The sequence below is a fragment of the Toxotes jaculatrix genome, chromosome 7 (genome assembly GCF_017976425.1).
Source record: "Toxotes jaculatrix isolate fToxJac2 chromosome 7, fToxJac2.pri, whole genome shotgun sequence".
Taxonomy (NCBI): domain Eukaryota; kingdom Metazoa; phylum Chordata; class Actinopteri; family Toxotidae; genus Toxotes; species Toxotes jaculatrix.
The window spans coordinates 12,018,233-12,036,457 of record NC_054400.1 but is presented as its reverse complement, the minus strand read 5'-3'; the positions used below and the strand labels follow the sequence as shown (position 1 = coordinate 12,036,457).

The following is an 18,225-nucleotide window of genomic DNA, read 5'->3' as shown; positions in this document are numbered from 1 at the left end:
CAATTAAAAGAGCAACAGTGGCTGACTGGGTCCTCTGCTTGGGCTGTTTTGCCTTGATGAGTGATGGACTGACATTATTTACCCATTCAGTCATGGGAACTAATTAAATGTGTCTGCTTTTAGCCATACACCAAGAAATGAAAAATAGATCCCAGCTTTGTCTTTGAGCTCAGAAATAACATGAATTGATCCTATCAGGTACAGTAGCTGATACATAGTATGTTATTGAATCTGGCATCCCACACAGTAAAGATAAAATGGTTCAAGGGTAAGGCTGATGATATTCTGTAACACAACATATCAAACTGTGTCTGTGAATCTAAAGCCTGATAAACAGTGACTGTTCCCTCTGAGACATAGACCTTTTAAATTCATCAACGTGCCACACTGTTGCAGCTGGTGACATGTTCCTTCATAAGTGTATTCATTGTGTATTAATCCACGACCGAAAATAGTCCCCAAAAATGCGCCAAGTGAAATATTTCAACAATTATTTGATGAATTGTGATGTTCATATGTAATATGTTCAAACGTTCACTGTGCCCAGAGTATGAACTCTAATGACTTTGGTGAACCCTGGGCTTTTTCTTCAGTGCCACCAGCAGGTTGACGCTTTTAGCTTTTAGTGAGAAATTTAGTTAGAAACACTTCTGTTTCATTCTCCCTCTTTTAGGGTTGAACTTCATTGATATTCCGGTTTAAACCTGTGAAAGGATGACGATAAAAGAACTGTCATCTAACAACTTGATGATGGAGCTATTCATATGCAAAGAGGCACAATACTGTCTTGGTTACACATCTGTTGCGTTTTATTAAAGTCACAATTGAAACAGGTCATTATCTTCAACAAATTTTAATGCAAATACAAAGATGACTTTTCCTCCCTCATCTTTTGTCACTGTGAGGATCTCGCCACCTGTTTCGTCCACACGTACAGCGGCAGCAAACAGTCCCAGAATGTCACACCTATCCTGAATGTTCTCTGATTAGTCACTGACAGGATCTCTAGCAAAGTGGAGAGTGGGAATTACTTAATGAGTCACGATCACTGTAGGTATGTGTGTGCGCATTCAGCAGCTGAGGCAGGACGGAGCAGGCCTGGGTAGATCGTTTTCACCATCTACGTGTGTCATAGCAGAACAATCCATTTCGTGACATACAAACAAGGAGTTCCTTACCTCAGGGGACCTTTTTCAAACCACCGCTCTCTATTGGAAACCATGCTGTTTGCTTTTACACAACAAAAACTCGTTTAGCTAACCTGAGAAAACTTCTTGGAAAGAGAGCAAGAAGGAGATAAAGGTGTAAACTGGTTGTTTTGGGATGTGTCTCTCACAAACAACAAGTTCACATGATTTACTGGCAGGGCCACTCCGAGCAGTGTCATTGAACTCTGCTATTTTGCTTTATCATAACCACACCCAGGATTACCTGCCAAAAATAGCACAGATTTTATGAAGTGAAAGAAGACACTTGGTTATTTGTTTTTACCTGGTGTGAGGACTGACGTACTACTGGGAACTGTATCAGTTGGAAAATCAATTCGGCCCCATCTCTATGACTCTTCTTCCTTTCCAGCCTGTTATCTCAATTGTGTTTCTGTAAGCTCAGTTAACCTAGATCTCCTCAGAAATGTTAACATCTCTCATTGACGGTAATTGTGAAGTATATAGCATAGGTGTTTCTGTGTTTCTGGGTCTCAGTACCTGGAACAAGTCGAGGCTTGTCACAGCGCAGTGTAAAACATGCGAGTGTTCATGCGGGGCAGTCCCACTTAAATTGCCACTGGAGGTTAACAGTGCCGTCAGCTCTGTGCCGAACTAGACGTTGACATAAGGAAGGAGAGATTAAAAAGGAGCAAAGAAGAGAGAGAAAGGAGTGCAGCTGAAATGAGCTCTGTGCCATGTGAGGACTCTGTTTGTCGGAGGACTGTGTCTACAAAAGCCAGATTTTCTAGAAAAATCACTTGTCAGCTTTGCAGAGAGGGGTTGTCCGTGAGTCAGAGGGTTGCCCATAAAGTCCAAGCAATAAAGCTGGTGAGGATCTACTTTGCTGAACTGTCTTTGAGTAAGATGCAGACTCCCTGCCAGCTCCAAAGAGAGTGATTGTTGTTGTTGTTGTGTTGTTTTTGTTGTGTTTGATGGACAGGATACAGTGGACATTACCCAGAGGCAGGAAGCTGTGCAAACACAAACATAAATGGCTCTCATAAACTTCGATGTTCTGTTTGGGATCCTCTTTAAGAGCCCAAAAGATACTTGAAAGATGGGTTTACAGTTTGAAGCCTGTCTTAAAGCAATAATGACATATCGATGTGTACATTACAAAAAGTAACGAGTCCTGTCCTGTTAAAAGATCCTGTCTCAAGGCAATTTCAGTGTGACGTGTTGTCGGGGACAAAATCCACAGTCTTTGTTCTGTACAACTCAAGGCGTCAACAGTCTGAGTTAGTCAGATGAAGTGGATATCTTCCAAAGTTACTGTCATTTTCGTACCAAATTTCCTCTTTTCATTACTGTCCATCTGCCATCTATGCAAACACAAAAAGGGAATTTTGTGGAAGATACCCACTTAATTTGTCTGTCAGTGTCTTTGATGTACATATTTATATGTAAGTTATGTTTTTAGATAGGCTTCAAAAAAATGCCTAAATATCCTTTAAACTGTGTTTTCTTATATCACCTTCATACCTTGTAACTTTTCTGAATTTCATGAGATATGATAAATATGAATTTGAGCTGATGACATGTTTCAGAAGAACACCACAGAAAATAGCACATTGAGACATTCACACAGACTCTAGCTGTGACACAGTCAACTACAGTGGGTTTTCATCTGCATCATATCTGTGATTGTCTTGTTGTACTTTTAATACTGCACTACCACTCCAAAGTCCCAAGTAAATGAGTTTGGCATACTGTGAGTGGAGACACTTATATACATATATAGGGAGTTTAGACCTCTCTGGGGACCAAACAAGTAAAATGTTTATGTATTTGGTGTAATAGCAGTGTTTTTCCACATATTGAATTCTGATAAGGTCAGAAAAAAAATCAAAGGCAGAAAAGTGTTATACACATAGACAATGTGCCTGTAAAGTTTACAAAACATGAGGGTTAAATGTGTGAGTGAACACCTTAAACCTGAGTCTCCTGACAATATGAAAGCCTATCTCACACAGTCTTCATTCACCGTACACGAGGCTCCACTCCATGGCTTATTTTGTGGCCTTTTGGCAGTTCTGTCAGCTCAGCCTACTTCTGTCCTGTCTATATTTAGGGCTGAATAATGCCCTGTTGGAAAGCTGTCCTACATTAAGCGAGCTGCTCCATCTCTGAATACGTGCAGGTGAACTCACCTCAAGTCACCAGACACCTCTCCTTTCCTCCCGTGCCTCTGCCTATCTCCACGTGCCACCCAGTCCATCTCAGTCCACTTCAGTGAGGTTTTACTAACGTGGCAGACAGGTACAGGGGTACATTTTTAAGAGCAGAAACAAAACAAATAAGATGAATTAATAATGAAAATAATTGGTAGTTGCATTCCTAAATACATTTTAACTGTGGTTCCTTTCAGGTTAATTACGTTGGCTTTCCAATCATTTATAACTTCTAGCTGTCAGATGTCAGCATCTGCCTCCTTAGAACCAGCCTGCTTACTTCATTGACTTGAAAGAGGATCTAGTTCGTCCAGCACTCCAAAGTTCAAATACATTTCTACATTTCAAGTTCCTTGGTGTGAATACGTGTTAAACTCATGGCCTGTGCTTTGTTTTGGGACTCCAACCCTGGGACAGTAAATCGATCAACACTGTCATTTTCAAACCGAGTTTTAAATGGAGGTAGATTTACCCTCTGCACTGCTTCACCAGAGCGACGCTCTTTGTTTTCTTGTTTACTTTGATGCTCTGACAGTGCATCACTATGGATGAGAGAAGCACCTGCTGAATGTAAAATGAGAAGGTGGCGACTGAGAAAGTGGTGTTTGGAGAACGTGACCGATTACATAAGAGACTCAGCAGCTAAAATAGATAGGCAGGGTATTAACATGGGGATCACTGTGGACTGAATCTGATACTGGTCTGGACTGGACGCCACAGTCTCTGCCTCACTCATTCTCTTTCTGTCTAACAAACACGCACACAGACACACACAGTCCCTGACTGAACCAGTGGGAACTGTTAATTGTGTGTGTGTGTGTGAGAGAGAGAGAAAGAAAGAGTGATTGCTGCTCTCCAAGCATACTGGCACCAAGACTTTCCACTTTGAGTCAGCTGTCAAAACAACACTCATATAAATAGAGGGAGAATTAGCTGGCATGGCAGTGATTATAACAACAAATACACAAATTCAACACACACGTGTGCAAACAACAACGCGCACACAGTTTAGAGTTAGATCCTCTTTTGACTGTGGATTTGACACTCTCTCAAGCTAATTAATGTACAGTGCTGAATCATAGGGAATATTATTCTGACACTTGAGGAATCATCTAAAGAAAGTACAGTATAAGAAACACACACACGTAGAAGTACACACACCTGCACTTACACAACACTTCACCCACACATGCTCACTCCTTGTCACTTTTTTTTTTATATTATTATGTATTTATTTATTTTTGTGTATTTTTATTTGGTACCTTGTTGTGTAACAGGAAAGATACAGACAGAACATTTGGAGCAACATGTAGATATCTGTCTGGAATCAAACCAGGGTTGTTGCTTTCTCAAGTTGCCTGGTGTCTCAGCCACCAGGCCACCAGGACACCCCCTTTAGGGTCTATTTTAAACTGTCCTTCCAGTGAGAGCACCACACCACACAAGTCCTGATTCATTTTAATTCAGCCAGTGCAGTGCCTGTGCAGGTTGCTTGGCCTGTTGGCCCATGTTAATACCAGCTTGCAGCTTTCTTGAGAGCAACAAACCCCCTCATGGTGTAGTTCCACCTTTTTTTCTTCACGTTAAGTAAAATGTAGAAGTTTTTGAAGCTCATCCAAAATAACACACTTTCTTAGGTCCTCAGCAACACACCTGCAAACTCTCAAACTGATCGGATGAGCAGTTCTCAAGAAAATCGACAGAGATTCATCCATTTACAGTTAGATATATTAGATATTAGTTAGATATTTTGGCTATTTTTCCTTTTCCAGTACTCTTTGATGTGATTCCATGATCAATCAAACCTGCCCCTCCAGCTAACTGACACAGAAAGACCTATTGCTTACATTTTTAAATCATGCTGACTTAATTTTGACGGCGAAAGGCGTGACTGCAGTGAAACATAAGAAGCTCTTTGAGAAATACTTTTTCGAAATATTTAAAATGTAAGAATACTATAACCTATGTTAAAATCATTTCTTGGAAACCAATAGATAAAGAGCACAACCGATAACACCTCTCTTGCCTGACATGATCTTTGTGCCAGGATGGTTTTCATACTGATGAAAACAAATCATGAGCACGTCACCACTTCTCTACTAAAGACACTTCAGTCAGCTCAGGAGATAATAAATAAATAAGGATGGATCTGTTTCTCTCACTGGTTCTCTTGCTCTGTAGCTACAGTACAAGAGGCATTTAGGGCAACCAGGGCAGCTGGTGTTGGTGGCAGTCCAGACGTGAACACACACAGGAGTGGGCGTCCTGTAACTTAAGTATTAAGGCAGTGACAGTTGGCAGCAGCGATAGTAGCCATTTTACACAAAGATTAATCAGGAATTTGTTACTTCACAGTCCAAAAACCAGGCACTGTTTATAACAGTGTGTGAAGCTCAGGACTTTTACTTTGATATTGAGAACCCTAGCTCATGTAAACCACAAACTATCTTTATCACCCACATCAGTGCTTCTGACTTTACTGTGTTACATCCTCACGTTCACACATATGCTAGTATCCACCATGGCTGTGTGAGCTGGGGTTTTATTTAATCCATAAAACAGAAATGTGATGAGTCCTGAAGAATCTCAGTCTGGGGTTTCACTGACCCTAAGTTAAAGTCACATTTAAAGGGGGAAAAACACTTGTTCTTGCCTAAAGACTGAAGGAAGGAAGTTGTAAACTGTGCTCCTAATCTGGAATGCCCCATGAAGTTCAGCTAAGATGCAAGACTGTCACGATAAATGTAACATGAGTTTTGTTTTTATATCATTTTGTACATTTTTTTGTGCATGTTATTTTACATAGTCTGTTGCTGTACTGAGGTAGCTTCCTCTGTAAACTGCCCTTTAGCTTAGATTCTGTAGACGCGTTGAGATTGCAGACATATATAATAAAGTACTTAATATCAAGCTGAAATTACACTTCAGATACAAGAAGCAGTTTTATTAGCATTTACAGCACATGATTGCTGTTTGGCAGGCTGGATGAGAGTAATGAATCAGCAAACATGAGAAAGTAAATATCAGAGTCGACAGCGCTACTTAGCTTATCATGATGACTTATCCTTAGCTGTACTAAATGCTCACGTTTAAGTTTTTATATCTGGCAAACAAATAGTTGGAAAAAAGATCATGTCATATTCTGTATTTGTCTCTCATATTTTCCTACTTTAAATAAGATGCTTTCCTTCTCTTTCTGATGAAATGTATGCAGGCTAAAAGAAATGTGTTTCATACTTGATCAGGATAAAAAACAATCTCATTTTTCTTGTTTAAAATGTGCCGTGCACAACAGTGATTCCTCTTGATCAGTTTGAATGTTTGGCTGTGCCCACATTTGTTGCCAATGCCAAACCATCTGCCACAAAGCAACACTGACTCATCAGGCCCGCCTACGTTCTTTTGAGAATCCATGATTTCCACAAGGCGCCTCCTTTTCTATCTAATCACCATGTACTGTACCTTCCCTCGGTATTTCACTGTGGCTCTGCAGTACTGAATCAAACACAGACCTGAGCATGTGGGCGCAAAGTGTTGCAGATAAAAGAGCAGTCATGGCCAGAACTGCAGCATTGCAACAAATGTGTGAATGCATAATGCAGATTTTTGTCAAAGCTTATTGAAATTTCTTATCTTATGGAACAAGGTTAGGTTCTCTCTTCTCTTCTCTTCTCTTCTCTTCTCTTCTCTTCTCTTCTCTTCTCTTCTCTTCTCTTCTCTTCTCTTCTCTTCTCTTCTCTTCTCTTCTCTTCTCTGTGCCTTGTCTGGTATTGTCCAGTTTGCCTGTTTGACAGCGTCATACCTTCAGTGGACAGACACGTAGAGACTTTCATTCCCTGGAGACTTAAACTAACCCTAACCATAACCACTTACTGCCTGACACAATGTGACTGTGTAACCAGATTTATGTCCCCACTATAACAACACACACACACACACACAAACAGTCTCTCTCTGTCAGACCTGACACCTATCAGCAGTTGGTAATTTACACAAAGAGTGAGGGCAGCGTTTGCTCCGGTCCTCAGCTGCCAGAGACAGATCCAGTGTCCAGAGGATAAACTAGATGCTCCGGCCTGCTGGTGTCCATTACTCATGATCACACTGATACAGATGATGCCTCGCTTTAAAACCTTTGATATCTTTGTTTCCTTCTCCCTCTCTCTTTTCTTAATATAGATCTCTTCTTTTTTTCCATGTATATCCCTTTATGCAAACACAGATAGACATTGTGTTTTAAAGAAGAAATCCAATGATTCTGCACATCAAAGTCTATTTACAGCTCTCAGGAAGACTTACTGCCTATGTGAAGAAGTACAAAGTCTTTCCGGGGATGTGGAGTTAGAAGAAAGGTCACCAGATCTCTATAGCCCGCTCCTCATCTCTGCTTGAGGCTAGCTGCAGGGGGCTACATTAACCACAAATGGCACAAGTTGCTATGTGGGTTATGTAGGTGCCAGGTTTTGCCAAGGACGAAAAATGTGTTTTTTATTTTTTGCTTCTACTGCATTGATTTTGAAACATTTTTTTAATTTACTATCCATGAGTGGGCCAGACACTGTCATAATAGAAGTGCACCTAGATAATATAGGTAAATGTAATAATAATTGTGTAGGTATATAATTTAAGTGTATCTGCTGAAGGTTTGCAAAAATGTTCCCAGATCATGAGAATATTTTAAAACATTTTAGATATGGAGATTATTTGGTGGAGTATTTAAGATGGAGTCAGTAACAACTCCAGACTCAAGCTTGACCACAAATAGAAGGTAGTGTTAAATCTACTGGCCAAAACATGTCCATCTTCTCAGGGTATGTGGCCACGGTGGGAACCAGGGGTTTTACACCGTTTGACGTATCATCCCACGCAGGGAGCGTCTCAGAGGTTTTCCCAAACCGTTCTCAATAATCAAGGGCGGTGCACTAAATTACAGCGTTGCGTGTGTTTTGCCTTGGTTTGTTTTCTGTCACTCCCTCATGGGGCTCATACAGTCAGAGGGAAAGTCACTGGCGTGGCAGCAGGAGGGGAATAAACAAGAGCTGATCTGCCCACATGCCCAAATAAAAGTAGAAATCCCAGTTGCCGATCAAAGCTCCTGTCAGTCAGAGCAATCAGAATATATATATTAAAAAATTTTTTGTTGTTGTTGAACCTTTGCTCTCTGTAGCTGATGTGTAGGCACCTCAGAAATCCTCAGGGCATGAAAATCCTTTAGGTATGAAGAGGCACAGACTTCCAAAGGTTCCTCCAAAAACAGCAGAGACAGGAACAAACTGCTGCCAGTAGTAGCTTTCAAAGGCACATTAAAGCAATGAGGAGGTTTTGAATTCAAAATGGAAAGATAAAAGTCATAGCAGTCATCTTGTATCCTGCTGTGCAGAACTGCCATTAAGAGGTGAACTTTCTATCTGTGAGAAAGGCACTTGCTCTGACAGTAGCAGTATCCCTCCTGATAAAAACACCAGGGGGTAGGGTGAAGCCTGAGTGTCACGTCTGCAACCAACTCCTCTCTTAGCCCCCACAGGTCATCTCTGTAACTTTAGCACTTTCTCTCTCTCTCTCTCGCACACAAATAGGAAGAAAGGCATGAAGTTAACTGTGGTCAGTCCCAGAGCTACATGGCAAAACCTCCTCTAACAACATCCCGGGCTCAACGTGTGACCAAACCTACACACAGGAACCAGGTCACAGCTGCTGATCCTTCTTTAACAGATGCCCTGACATTTTACTGTAATAGACTTTATCACGTCAAGAAGAAGTCAGTAAAGATGATGTACTGCACATGGATATTTTGGGTTGACAAACACTTTCACATGACATTGCTTCACTGTTTGAATTTGTTCAGGGCGATTTGGGGACTGTTACATTCCTGTGGCTTGCAGACTTGATTCACTGTAAAAAAAAAAAATAAAATGCCACAACTTAGAATCACAACTGAAAACTGAGCAAACTCCAGGACTGAAAGAAAAAAACGATTGAAAACTCCAGAACAGCTGAAGCAGCTTAAGGCAGCAGAGTAAGAAACACAGCACTCCCTGAGCAGGTCATATGTGGACAGCAGTGTAGATCACCATGTGGAGTGTGTGGGTGAGGTAAGGCCTTATGTCACAGTGGATATGTGAGAGGCGCTCTAGATAAGAGCACCACTTTAAGGCTGGATAATTCAAGTGATATGACAGTAAAAAGATCCATAAAGGGAGCTACTGAGTGGTGGCAAATAGATTATTCCATGATAAATAAAATGCATAGCCTTCCTCATCAAATCAGCCAAATAAATGTCATCTGACTGAAGGCGTGACTGGCTCTCAGTTTAGCTCATTCACACAGAAGTTACATTCAGAGTTGTTAACCCTCTCAAGCTTCACCTAATTTACGTTTAACATCCATTGAAGCACAGTTACAAATCTCTTTTTAGGCGTATAATTCCATAACCTGCATTTTGGATAAAGTTTTCAAGCAGTAAAGTAAGTTTCAGTGAGAAAAGAAATAAGGGAAGAAAGCTGAGATTATAGGTCCATGACCAGTTGTGTATGCTTTTTTCTTCAGCTGTTATTGAATGTGAACATGTTTTCAGAAAGTCCTAGAATTTTACACTATTCTGCTTTTTCTGTAATGATGCTCAGATGCTGCAAATGCCACAAAATCAATACCAACATTTTTAGAAACACACAAAGTCATCACAATATAGATGTGCATTAATACTACAACTCATTTCAAAGTGTCCTGTATGAGCTGAAGTGCTGGACAAGTGGAAAAATTTAACTGCTGGTGGTGTTAGATTAAAGGTTACAGGATCACAGAAGTAATCAGGATTCAAACTCCAGGGACCATTAAGGTCTACGTGCCAAATATTCATGGCAGTCTGTCCAAACTTAGTTGTGTTATTTCTCCCTAGTTTCGTCAGTATGAACCTTTTTTGCCCAACAACCTATGATAAGGAAGCAAAGTCACGTTGAGAACCCTTTGTCACGCACAGCACTTGTGTGAGCAGACACACATTAAGTATGAATTACAGAAGACATGTTCACTTAGACCAAAAGGCTCATTCGGAGAAATGTTGACGTCACAGAGGGAAACAGGGAGAGAGAGAGAGAAGGCAAGAATCTGAAGCCCAGCTGGAAAAGCAATTAGACTGATCACTTTCCCCCTGCCTTCCCAAGCTCTTTACCCCACACTGCTCAAGTAATTTACTGAGATGTACACACACACACAAATGCATGTGCAATTGCCTGAGCCTGAGTCTAACATGTGCAGGACGTAGCCAGATCATGTTGCTCTTTTACACCGTATACAATTACAGTGCTAGTCAGGTGTCAGAACAAATTGTGTGTGTGTCCGTGCGTGTATACGGTCTATGGTTTACACACAGACACAGATCTATCTTTGTGAGGGCCAATTTCAGCATAGACCTTACAGACATTTTGGTTGGTCCTCCCAACTTTAAAGGGCTGTTTGAGGGCTGGTGTGCGTGTGTGTGTGTCTGTGCGGGCAGGTATGCATTTTTTTGTGTGCGTATTTTGTCTATGTGTGTTTGTGTTTGTCCACATAGTTAACCCTTATCAAAGCAGACATGTTTACTGGAAACACTCCTGTTTAGTAACAGCCATCAGGGCAGAAGGTTTACACACATAAACACACTCACCTGTGGTGTAAGAGTGGGAACACAACTGATGCTTTCCCACTGGAAACACACACACATAGTTACACACACACACATAAGTAAACACAGTGGCAGATGTCATAAATAAACATGTCTAATTCAAAGAACTGGCAGGAGGGAACTTCAGAGTTTCACCGTCCATGAATGCAAAACTGACCGCTCAGTTTACTGGGATCATGTCTCATAACATTTCCCAATAGACTATTAGCTCCTAAGAAGAGGTCAAGGGTCATGTGCTTCTTTCTCTCTTACTTTCCCTCTTCCCTGTACTGGCGAGTCTACATTACACTCCTCAGTTCAAAGATAAACTGTTTCAACTCAAGCTTTGATAATAGCATGAAAGCTCATACTTCACAACTGTAAATGTCAAGTTTAAGTCCAGTTCATAAATACATGTCTCATCCCAGTGAATGAGAAGATTTTCTGTTGTCCTTTGTGCCAAAAAGGACTAAATTGATTATTAGTTTGACAAAAGAAATTCCAGGGCTTTGTAATGTATCTTCAGATCTTCCTCAGGAGATAAAGTTTGCTCAGTTGTCCTCATGTGGCCTAAGTTTTACTCATGGTCATGTGCAATGCTGATGTCCTTGTACTTTTTTAGTATTTCCATTTTGTACTACTTTATTCTACCACTCCACTAAATTTATTTGACAGTTTTACTTTGCAGATACAAAATCTAATCAGCAACTAAATTATGATATAAGATTATTAGATTAAGCTACACAGCAGTATATAAAGTAGTTAAAATTATCTTGTCCTTTGTTAGCTTTGACATGAATGATGCTCACACATCAAAGCAACAATAATTATGATCCAATAATGCAATACATATGATTCTGAAATGGGCCGTTCTGTGTAACTAATGTTTTAGTTTGGTACTTTAAGTATTTGTATGATGCTAATACTCATGGGGTTTTACATGAGTGCAAGTTTGAATGCAAGACTTTGACTTGTAACAGAGTGTTTCTGACATTGTTGTATTGATTCTTTCTGATCTGAGTACTTCTTCCTCCGGTGGTCAAACTAAGCTTTACTTAGTTCCATCACAAGATGTTATCACAAAAAAAAAGATGTCAAAGTGTTTGACTTACCAGGGACATCAAAAGAAATTTTCCTTTACAATGGAATGAGTTCTATCTTAGAGCTCGCCTAAAACATCACAGCTCCTAGTCACTTAAATTTTTGTGCCCAAATATACCTCGCCTGGTTTGGAAATGCCCTACTCTGTAACAGCATGTTTCTCTGATCTGTTATGCCAACCAGCTGATAGTTCATCTGATTGTCTCATTTATCAAATTAAGTGTGTCCTTTGGCTGAGCGACAAGACAGGAAATTGTAACACTCTTCAATAAGGAGAGCGGTTGCTATTTATGTTGCGACGACAACTCTGCCTCTGCACCCATGAGAGAGACCATCCCCAATATCTGCACTCAATAATGGATTCAGGTTTCTATTTATACTCGCGCTCACTCTCCCATTCTCTCTCCCTTTTTCTCTCTGACTGTCACTTGGCCAGCTCTCATAATAATTATAGCTGCTGGCCATCATAAAAAGGCTGTTACAGAAATAACCAAGGCCTCGGTAGACAAGATAGGCAGTTATTTGAGAGAGTGAGATGCGTCGGTAACTCTAACCATCTAGTTGAAGAACGGTACGCTCAGATATTCCTGTATATCAGACACTGCTCTACATCAGACACTGTTCTACAGAAGGTATATCAAATACTACTTTCAAGTAGAAACTCTTTTAATAATACAGTACTAATGATTCCCAGTGATCATCACAAAACCATTTATTAAAAATGTAGGTCCATAAGCTTCATTAATGGTTAATAAATCATTAACTATACTTTGAAGATCAGTTATAAGTCATCAATAAGAACAAATTTTAGGTTGCCAGGTCCAGGTCTGGCTTGTCTTCTTCTTCTTTTTTTTTTCTAAATGTTGAGTTTACTGTTATAGAAAAGTAGCAATTGTTCAAATCGGAGAATCTGAAACCGGTGAATTTTTGGCATTTTTGCTTAAAAACAACTTAAACAATTAATCAGTTATCAAAAGTAAAATAATCTTCTATCAATCATATAACTGATTGTACTGGTTGGTTTCTGGGGACCAAGGGAAACAGTGCAGCAGACATGTACTCTATAATGGGGGTCAACAGGGGCACGAGAACAAGTCTTTGATTTGATGAATGCGAAGCAGCGACCTCTGCCGGTGTGAATTACTAACTACAGGACAAGCCTGCTTTGTGTTTTTAAATAAAGTTCGTTTTGTTTACAGATTCATTAAACATGGCTACCCTAGCAACCGCGCGGTGCGCCGATAAACATTGCTCGGTAGGTCTTATTTACTGCAATTGTTCTAAAATTGTAATAAATTAGTCGGTCGACAATATTTAATTCTCTTAAATGGCTGAAACTGAGTACTGTCGGACGAAAGACGAGCTAGCGTTCGTTAGCTAATGCTTAAACTTATAGAAGAACGAAGCCGCTTGCTATCTTTGTGGGTTTGTTTTGTATCCACCAGCCACTTGCATAATATAATCCAGTTGTTATAAATTAGTGTAACTACTTTATAACTACTAGTTTTTCCCTGATAATTGATTAGATATTTGTTATGGTATTTTTCAAAACTCCCACCAGCGCCTGTCCGATAATGGGTGTCATGTGTGTTATTTGATGGCCCTGTACGCTGTGGCTCCAGATTGAGGACGATGATATATATTACACTATGACAAGCGTTTGTGTTTTGCTTTCACTAAATGAATGTGAGCAGGGAGATGTCAAAGGCCAGCAGCCCTGCACATCATCCCCGGTCAGCAGTGACAATGCGGATCACAGGCTGTCCAGACAGAAAGCTGCACAGTTCCTCAGGGAAGCTGAGAAGAACAGGAGGCAGTAAGTGAAACTACTCAGGCCTATTTCACATTTAATTCTAAATCTTCAAACACTTAACCTTGATTGCAGATGTACAGTAGGTTGACAAAATGACATGAACACCCTGCAAATCCAACATTACTACAAACTACAGCCTCATAAATAAACTACACAAAATTAAATTTACATTATATATAAGCTTCTGAAAGACAGGTGTTTACTGTGGGACTAATGTATTGGACTGCATTATGTTATGTGGTATTTGTTTTGTTTTATCCATCCCTGTGTTTTATGTGTGTCATTTTCAATCCCTATTGGAAGATAATTCTCTCATATAGTCTCAACAATTGCACAAATTGATTGCAAAACCTATGTAATACTTTTACTTTCAAGTTTAACATAAAAATAAGTTGAGAACAGAAAACTAAGGCACGTTCCTTATCTGTGCTGTGTTCATGTAACCAATCGCTAAACCACTGTAACATATAAAATCTATTGTTCAACTAATGTGAAGCCCTGAAACCATAAAATCCACGTGTCTTTGCTGGTTAGTGATAAAATACACCCATTTTGTTTTTGTCCTCCCTCTTCACAGGATTGAAAAGTTGGAGAAAGAGAGAGCACTAAGTGTTCTGTGCAGAAAGAGTGGCTGGACAGATGTGTCTGGAGAACTTGAAGAGTATGAGAAAGTGCTGGAGGAGGAGAGAAACACAGACAGTAAGTTTTCATTTGTATTACAGCCGTCTAGTATTTCCCCTACACACTTAAGGTGGAGGCCACTGCATGTTTCAGACAATTTAACATTTAAATCAAAAAAAGGATAAAAGAATGTGACTTTTTAACAAGCTTTGTATTTACCTCGTAACACTTCTATTCATATTCAGATGCACAGTCACACATCACCCTGTCATGTTCCCTGTCCATCCCACACATTAATCTGTTCAATTAAGCAGAGATAAACCTTAAAATAACTATTAAGGAAGTAATAGTCTGATTTGTTTTTCTTCCTGTAGAAATTAATCTTCAAAAGCAACTGGTGAAGATTCATAACGGTGTGAAGAAGTTTCAGAGGCAGCTAATAGATGTGAAGCCAACTCCTGAGTGTAAGTCATGTCAAGGAAAGTTTTCTTAGGCACTCAGTGCTTATTTGTGGTCATGAATGTGGTATAACTATTTTTACCATTACTTTCTATTCATATACTAGATAGTTTGTAATTTTATTCACTGTTCAATAAAACAGCTGTGATTTTTTTTTTTTTAAATAATGTGTTTTGTATCTCTGGTTGTGTTTTCAGTGATTGAAAGACTGAAGGAAATAATGTCAGAGGTGGAAATCTCAATCAACACCCTAAAACAGGAGCAGCGCTCATGGTAACAGGATACACTAAACAAATAAGGACTATAGGATAAGGATGTAATGCACTTTAACACAGAAGCCCTTCAACAAACAGTAGGTTTGTGGTTTGAATAATTCTAATAATTCTCCTCTCAGCTTTGAGGAACTTCTGAAGGAGGAGAAGTCATACAGACAGGAGGTCTCTGCCTATGAGAAGAAGATTGAAAACTGGAGCCTTGCTCTCAAATCAGACCCCAAACTACTCTCAGCTTCCACTGCTAAGGTCAGTCTCTCTTCATCTTCCTCCTTTCTGTTTCTCTGTTGTTCATCATTTATGGAATGAAAAGGGGATGTGTTTGAATACAGACTTTTAGAATTAGAGTGTGATAAATAAATATCACAAGGTACTTCTGCTTTTGAGCTCAGAGATGTTGAAAACACGTCTCTGCATACATAATATTCAACAGAAAAACATTTATCTGGTCCCCAGTATCTGTTCCTCTTTTTTTTCAAAATGCATCTAAAATTCTGTCTCATTCAGCATTTCACTCATAGCATTTTCTTTTCCACAAGCCCGGACCCCCGGACAGAAACCTCCCTGCAGAGGTCAGAGCACTGGAGGCTTTCCTGCAGAAGACAGGAGGCCCTTGTGGTGGCTGGGACCAGTATGACCACCAAGCCTTCCTTAAAGTAAGACGTTATTGTCATTCTGTCTCGATAACTTGTCTTGTAATGGGAATTCTTGTTTCTTCTGGCACCTTCCACTTGCACACAGTCACTGAGCACCATTCTTTAAACTAACAGTGCTCAATGTTTTCCTTCAGGCAACTTCAGCAGATGCCAAGCCAAAGGTCGACTGCTGCAAGATTCTTGTCTGACTAACTCTAATCTATTTGATTTACAGGTCTGGACAAAGCACAGTGGGCAGCCAGCCTACAGGAAGGAGGCAAAACTTTACTTGCCTGGTAAAACACTGGATGAGATAGAACAACATGAGGACTGGTATCAAGAGCTGATCTATCTGCAGGACAGAAAGAGAGAGGTAGAGAACTTTGATAAAACAATTCTGGGTAAGAATTTCTGTTATATTTAGGTATTTTACTATGGAGGGCGACAGGCTGCTGATTTTTATTAAGGGCCTTTCCACAGCCAGACAGTTTAGTCACTAGCCCACCTTTAGTTAGAGATGAGGTTAGCAGATGTACAATAATATTCCCACAATGTTCATTCCATGTTGAACACCTTGATTATATCGGTCTCTGTTCTATATAAACATGATATAGTCGGGAGATCAGAAAGAGTTTTTCTCTGAAAGCTGTGTTACCGTTTTCTAAATATTTTGTGGTAATTGTCTTCATACCAGGCTATTCAGCGATGGAGAGCCAGCAAGCATCAAGAACGCCAGACCAGCATACAGAGTCAGGAGGGGGCAGAGGAGGCTGAAAGGAGGGAGAAAGAGGCCAAGAGCCAGGCCCAACAACAGAGGTGAGTCAGAATAGAATAGAAAAGAATAAAAGACAGAAAGATGAGGTATATTGATTCTGTGTGGAATGTAGCCCCAAGTCATAAGATCCCATGATGAGTACCTAAATAAGGTGAGCCTGGGGGCTTCATTTGCTCGTAGACTTTGTTGTTGTCGCTTTGGTGTCATGTTTGTTTTGGTGTGTTGTCTTCTGTTCTAGGACTGAGGAGGAGAGGAGGGAGGCGACACGGCGACTGGAGGAGTGGAGGGAAGAGAAGAGAAGGAGAGAGGAACAGGAAGAGGAGCAAAGACTGACTGAAGAGATACGAAAGAGGAGACAGGCACAGGTGATTTTTTGTGTGTGTAAAGTCATGTAGCTGAGGTTATTTACTTTTCGAGGTAGTGCTAATTTGCTGATATGTACTTACTTATGTGTATTGTGTAATTGTGTAATTTATGGCTGGTGCCCTCAGCAGATATTTACCTTTACCAACCAAAATTATTTCTGTTATTTAGGAAGAGCGTCGTCGCCAGCTTGAAGTGAAGCTGATCATTGAGGAGCAGTTACGACTGAGGAAAGAGCAGGAGGAGGAACATCAGAAAAGGAGAAGAGAGAAGGAACAGAGGGAGATGGATGAGAGGAGAAGGGAGGCAGCAAAGGGCATCAAACACTTTAATGAAAGGGTATAAATTATGAGAATTACAAAGACATCAACCCAGACTGCCTGATGTTACTCCTTTCAAAGGCCAAGCTTTCTCATTAGATTACAGATGTTATACAGCAAGTCTGCATGGGTGCCGGCGGCCAAGGGATGTGAGGTTTTACCACAGTTTAAAATGTTGTCCAGTGCTGTGTAAAATACAAGGTCTGTCTCTGCTTTTCTGCAGGATCTTCACAAGGTGGAGGCAAAGCTTCAGGAGAAACAGCTGAGGGAGCAAGAGGAAGAGGAAAGACAGAGGAGGATCGCTGCTAAGTTGAAGGAGAAGGTAGGGGTTGTACAGTGAACAACTCAGCTACATACAACAAGATCACTGGAAATTATTAACAAAAAAACATGTTTTAATCATCAAATTTTGAAAATCTTTAAAATCATTAATAAATAGGGTTGTGGATTTAGGTAGAGGGTGATGTTTACTTGTTCCCCATTCAGGTGGATGGTCATGTAAGCAGAGACCCCTCCAGGCTTACCCGTCCCACAAAGGGATGGGAGGAGCGAATGAAACACATCGGACCTTCAGGAGGAGGGCCTGTGCTGCAGATGTTTCATAGGTCTGATTGACTGATTGCTTTTTTAAAATAGTCACTGGTTGTAGGTAATAATTGATTACTAGCTGAATCACTGAAATCTCCTGTCATTTTGTTGCAGAGCTGTTCCCACTTGGAGACAGGGCCTGTGATGAGCGACAATGGAAGCCAAGTGAAAAGTCCTAAAATGCATTCAGAATGTCTGAAATTAGATTAAATGAAAATTTACGCAGTGGCATCTCAACTCCAGATTTTGCCTTTATTTGA

General features: G+C 40.3%; 1 protein-coding gene across 1 annotated transcript; it reads left to right on the top strand.

Annotated features, from left to right (window-relative positions):
• Positions 1-13,329: 13,329 nt before the first annotated feature.
• LOC121184622 (coiled-coil domain-containing protein 112) lies at positions 13,330-18,198 on the top strand. Its single transcript, XM_041042415.1, has 14 exons — positions 13,330-13,374; positions 13,814-13,935; positions 14,510-14,631; positions 14,928-15,017; positions 15,210-15,285; positions 15,407-15,533; positions 15,824-15,940; positions 16,155-16,292; positions 16,614-16,735; positions 16,933-17,059; positions 17,229-17,396; positions 17,601-17,699; positions 17,864-17,982; positions 18,080-18,198. Exons 1-14 carry the CDS (start codon positions 13,330-13,332, stop codon positions 18,108-18,110), a joined length of 1,503 nt encoding a protein of 500 aa, XP_040898349.1. The 3' UTR covers positions 18,111-18,198.
• Positions 18,199-18,225: the final 27 nt, after the last annotated feature.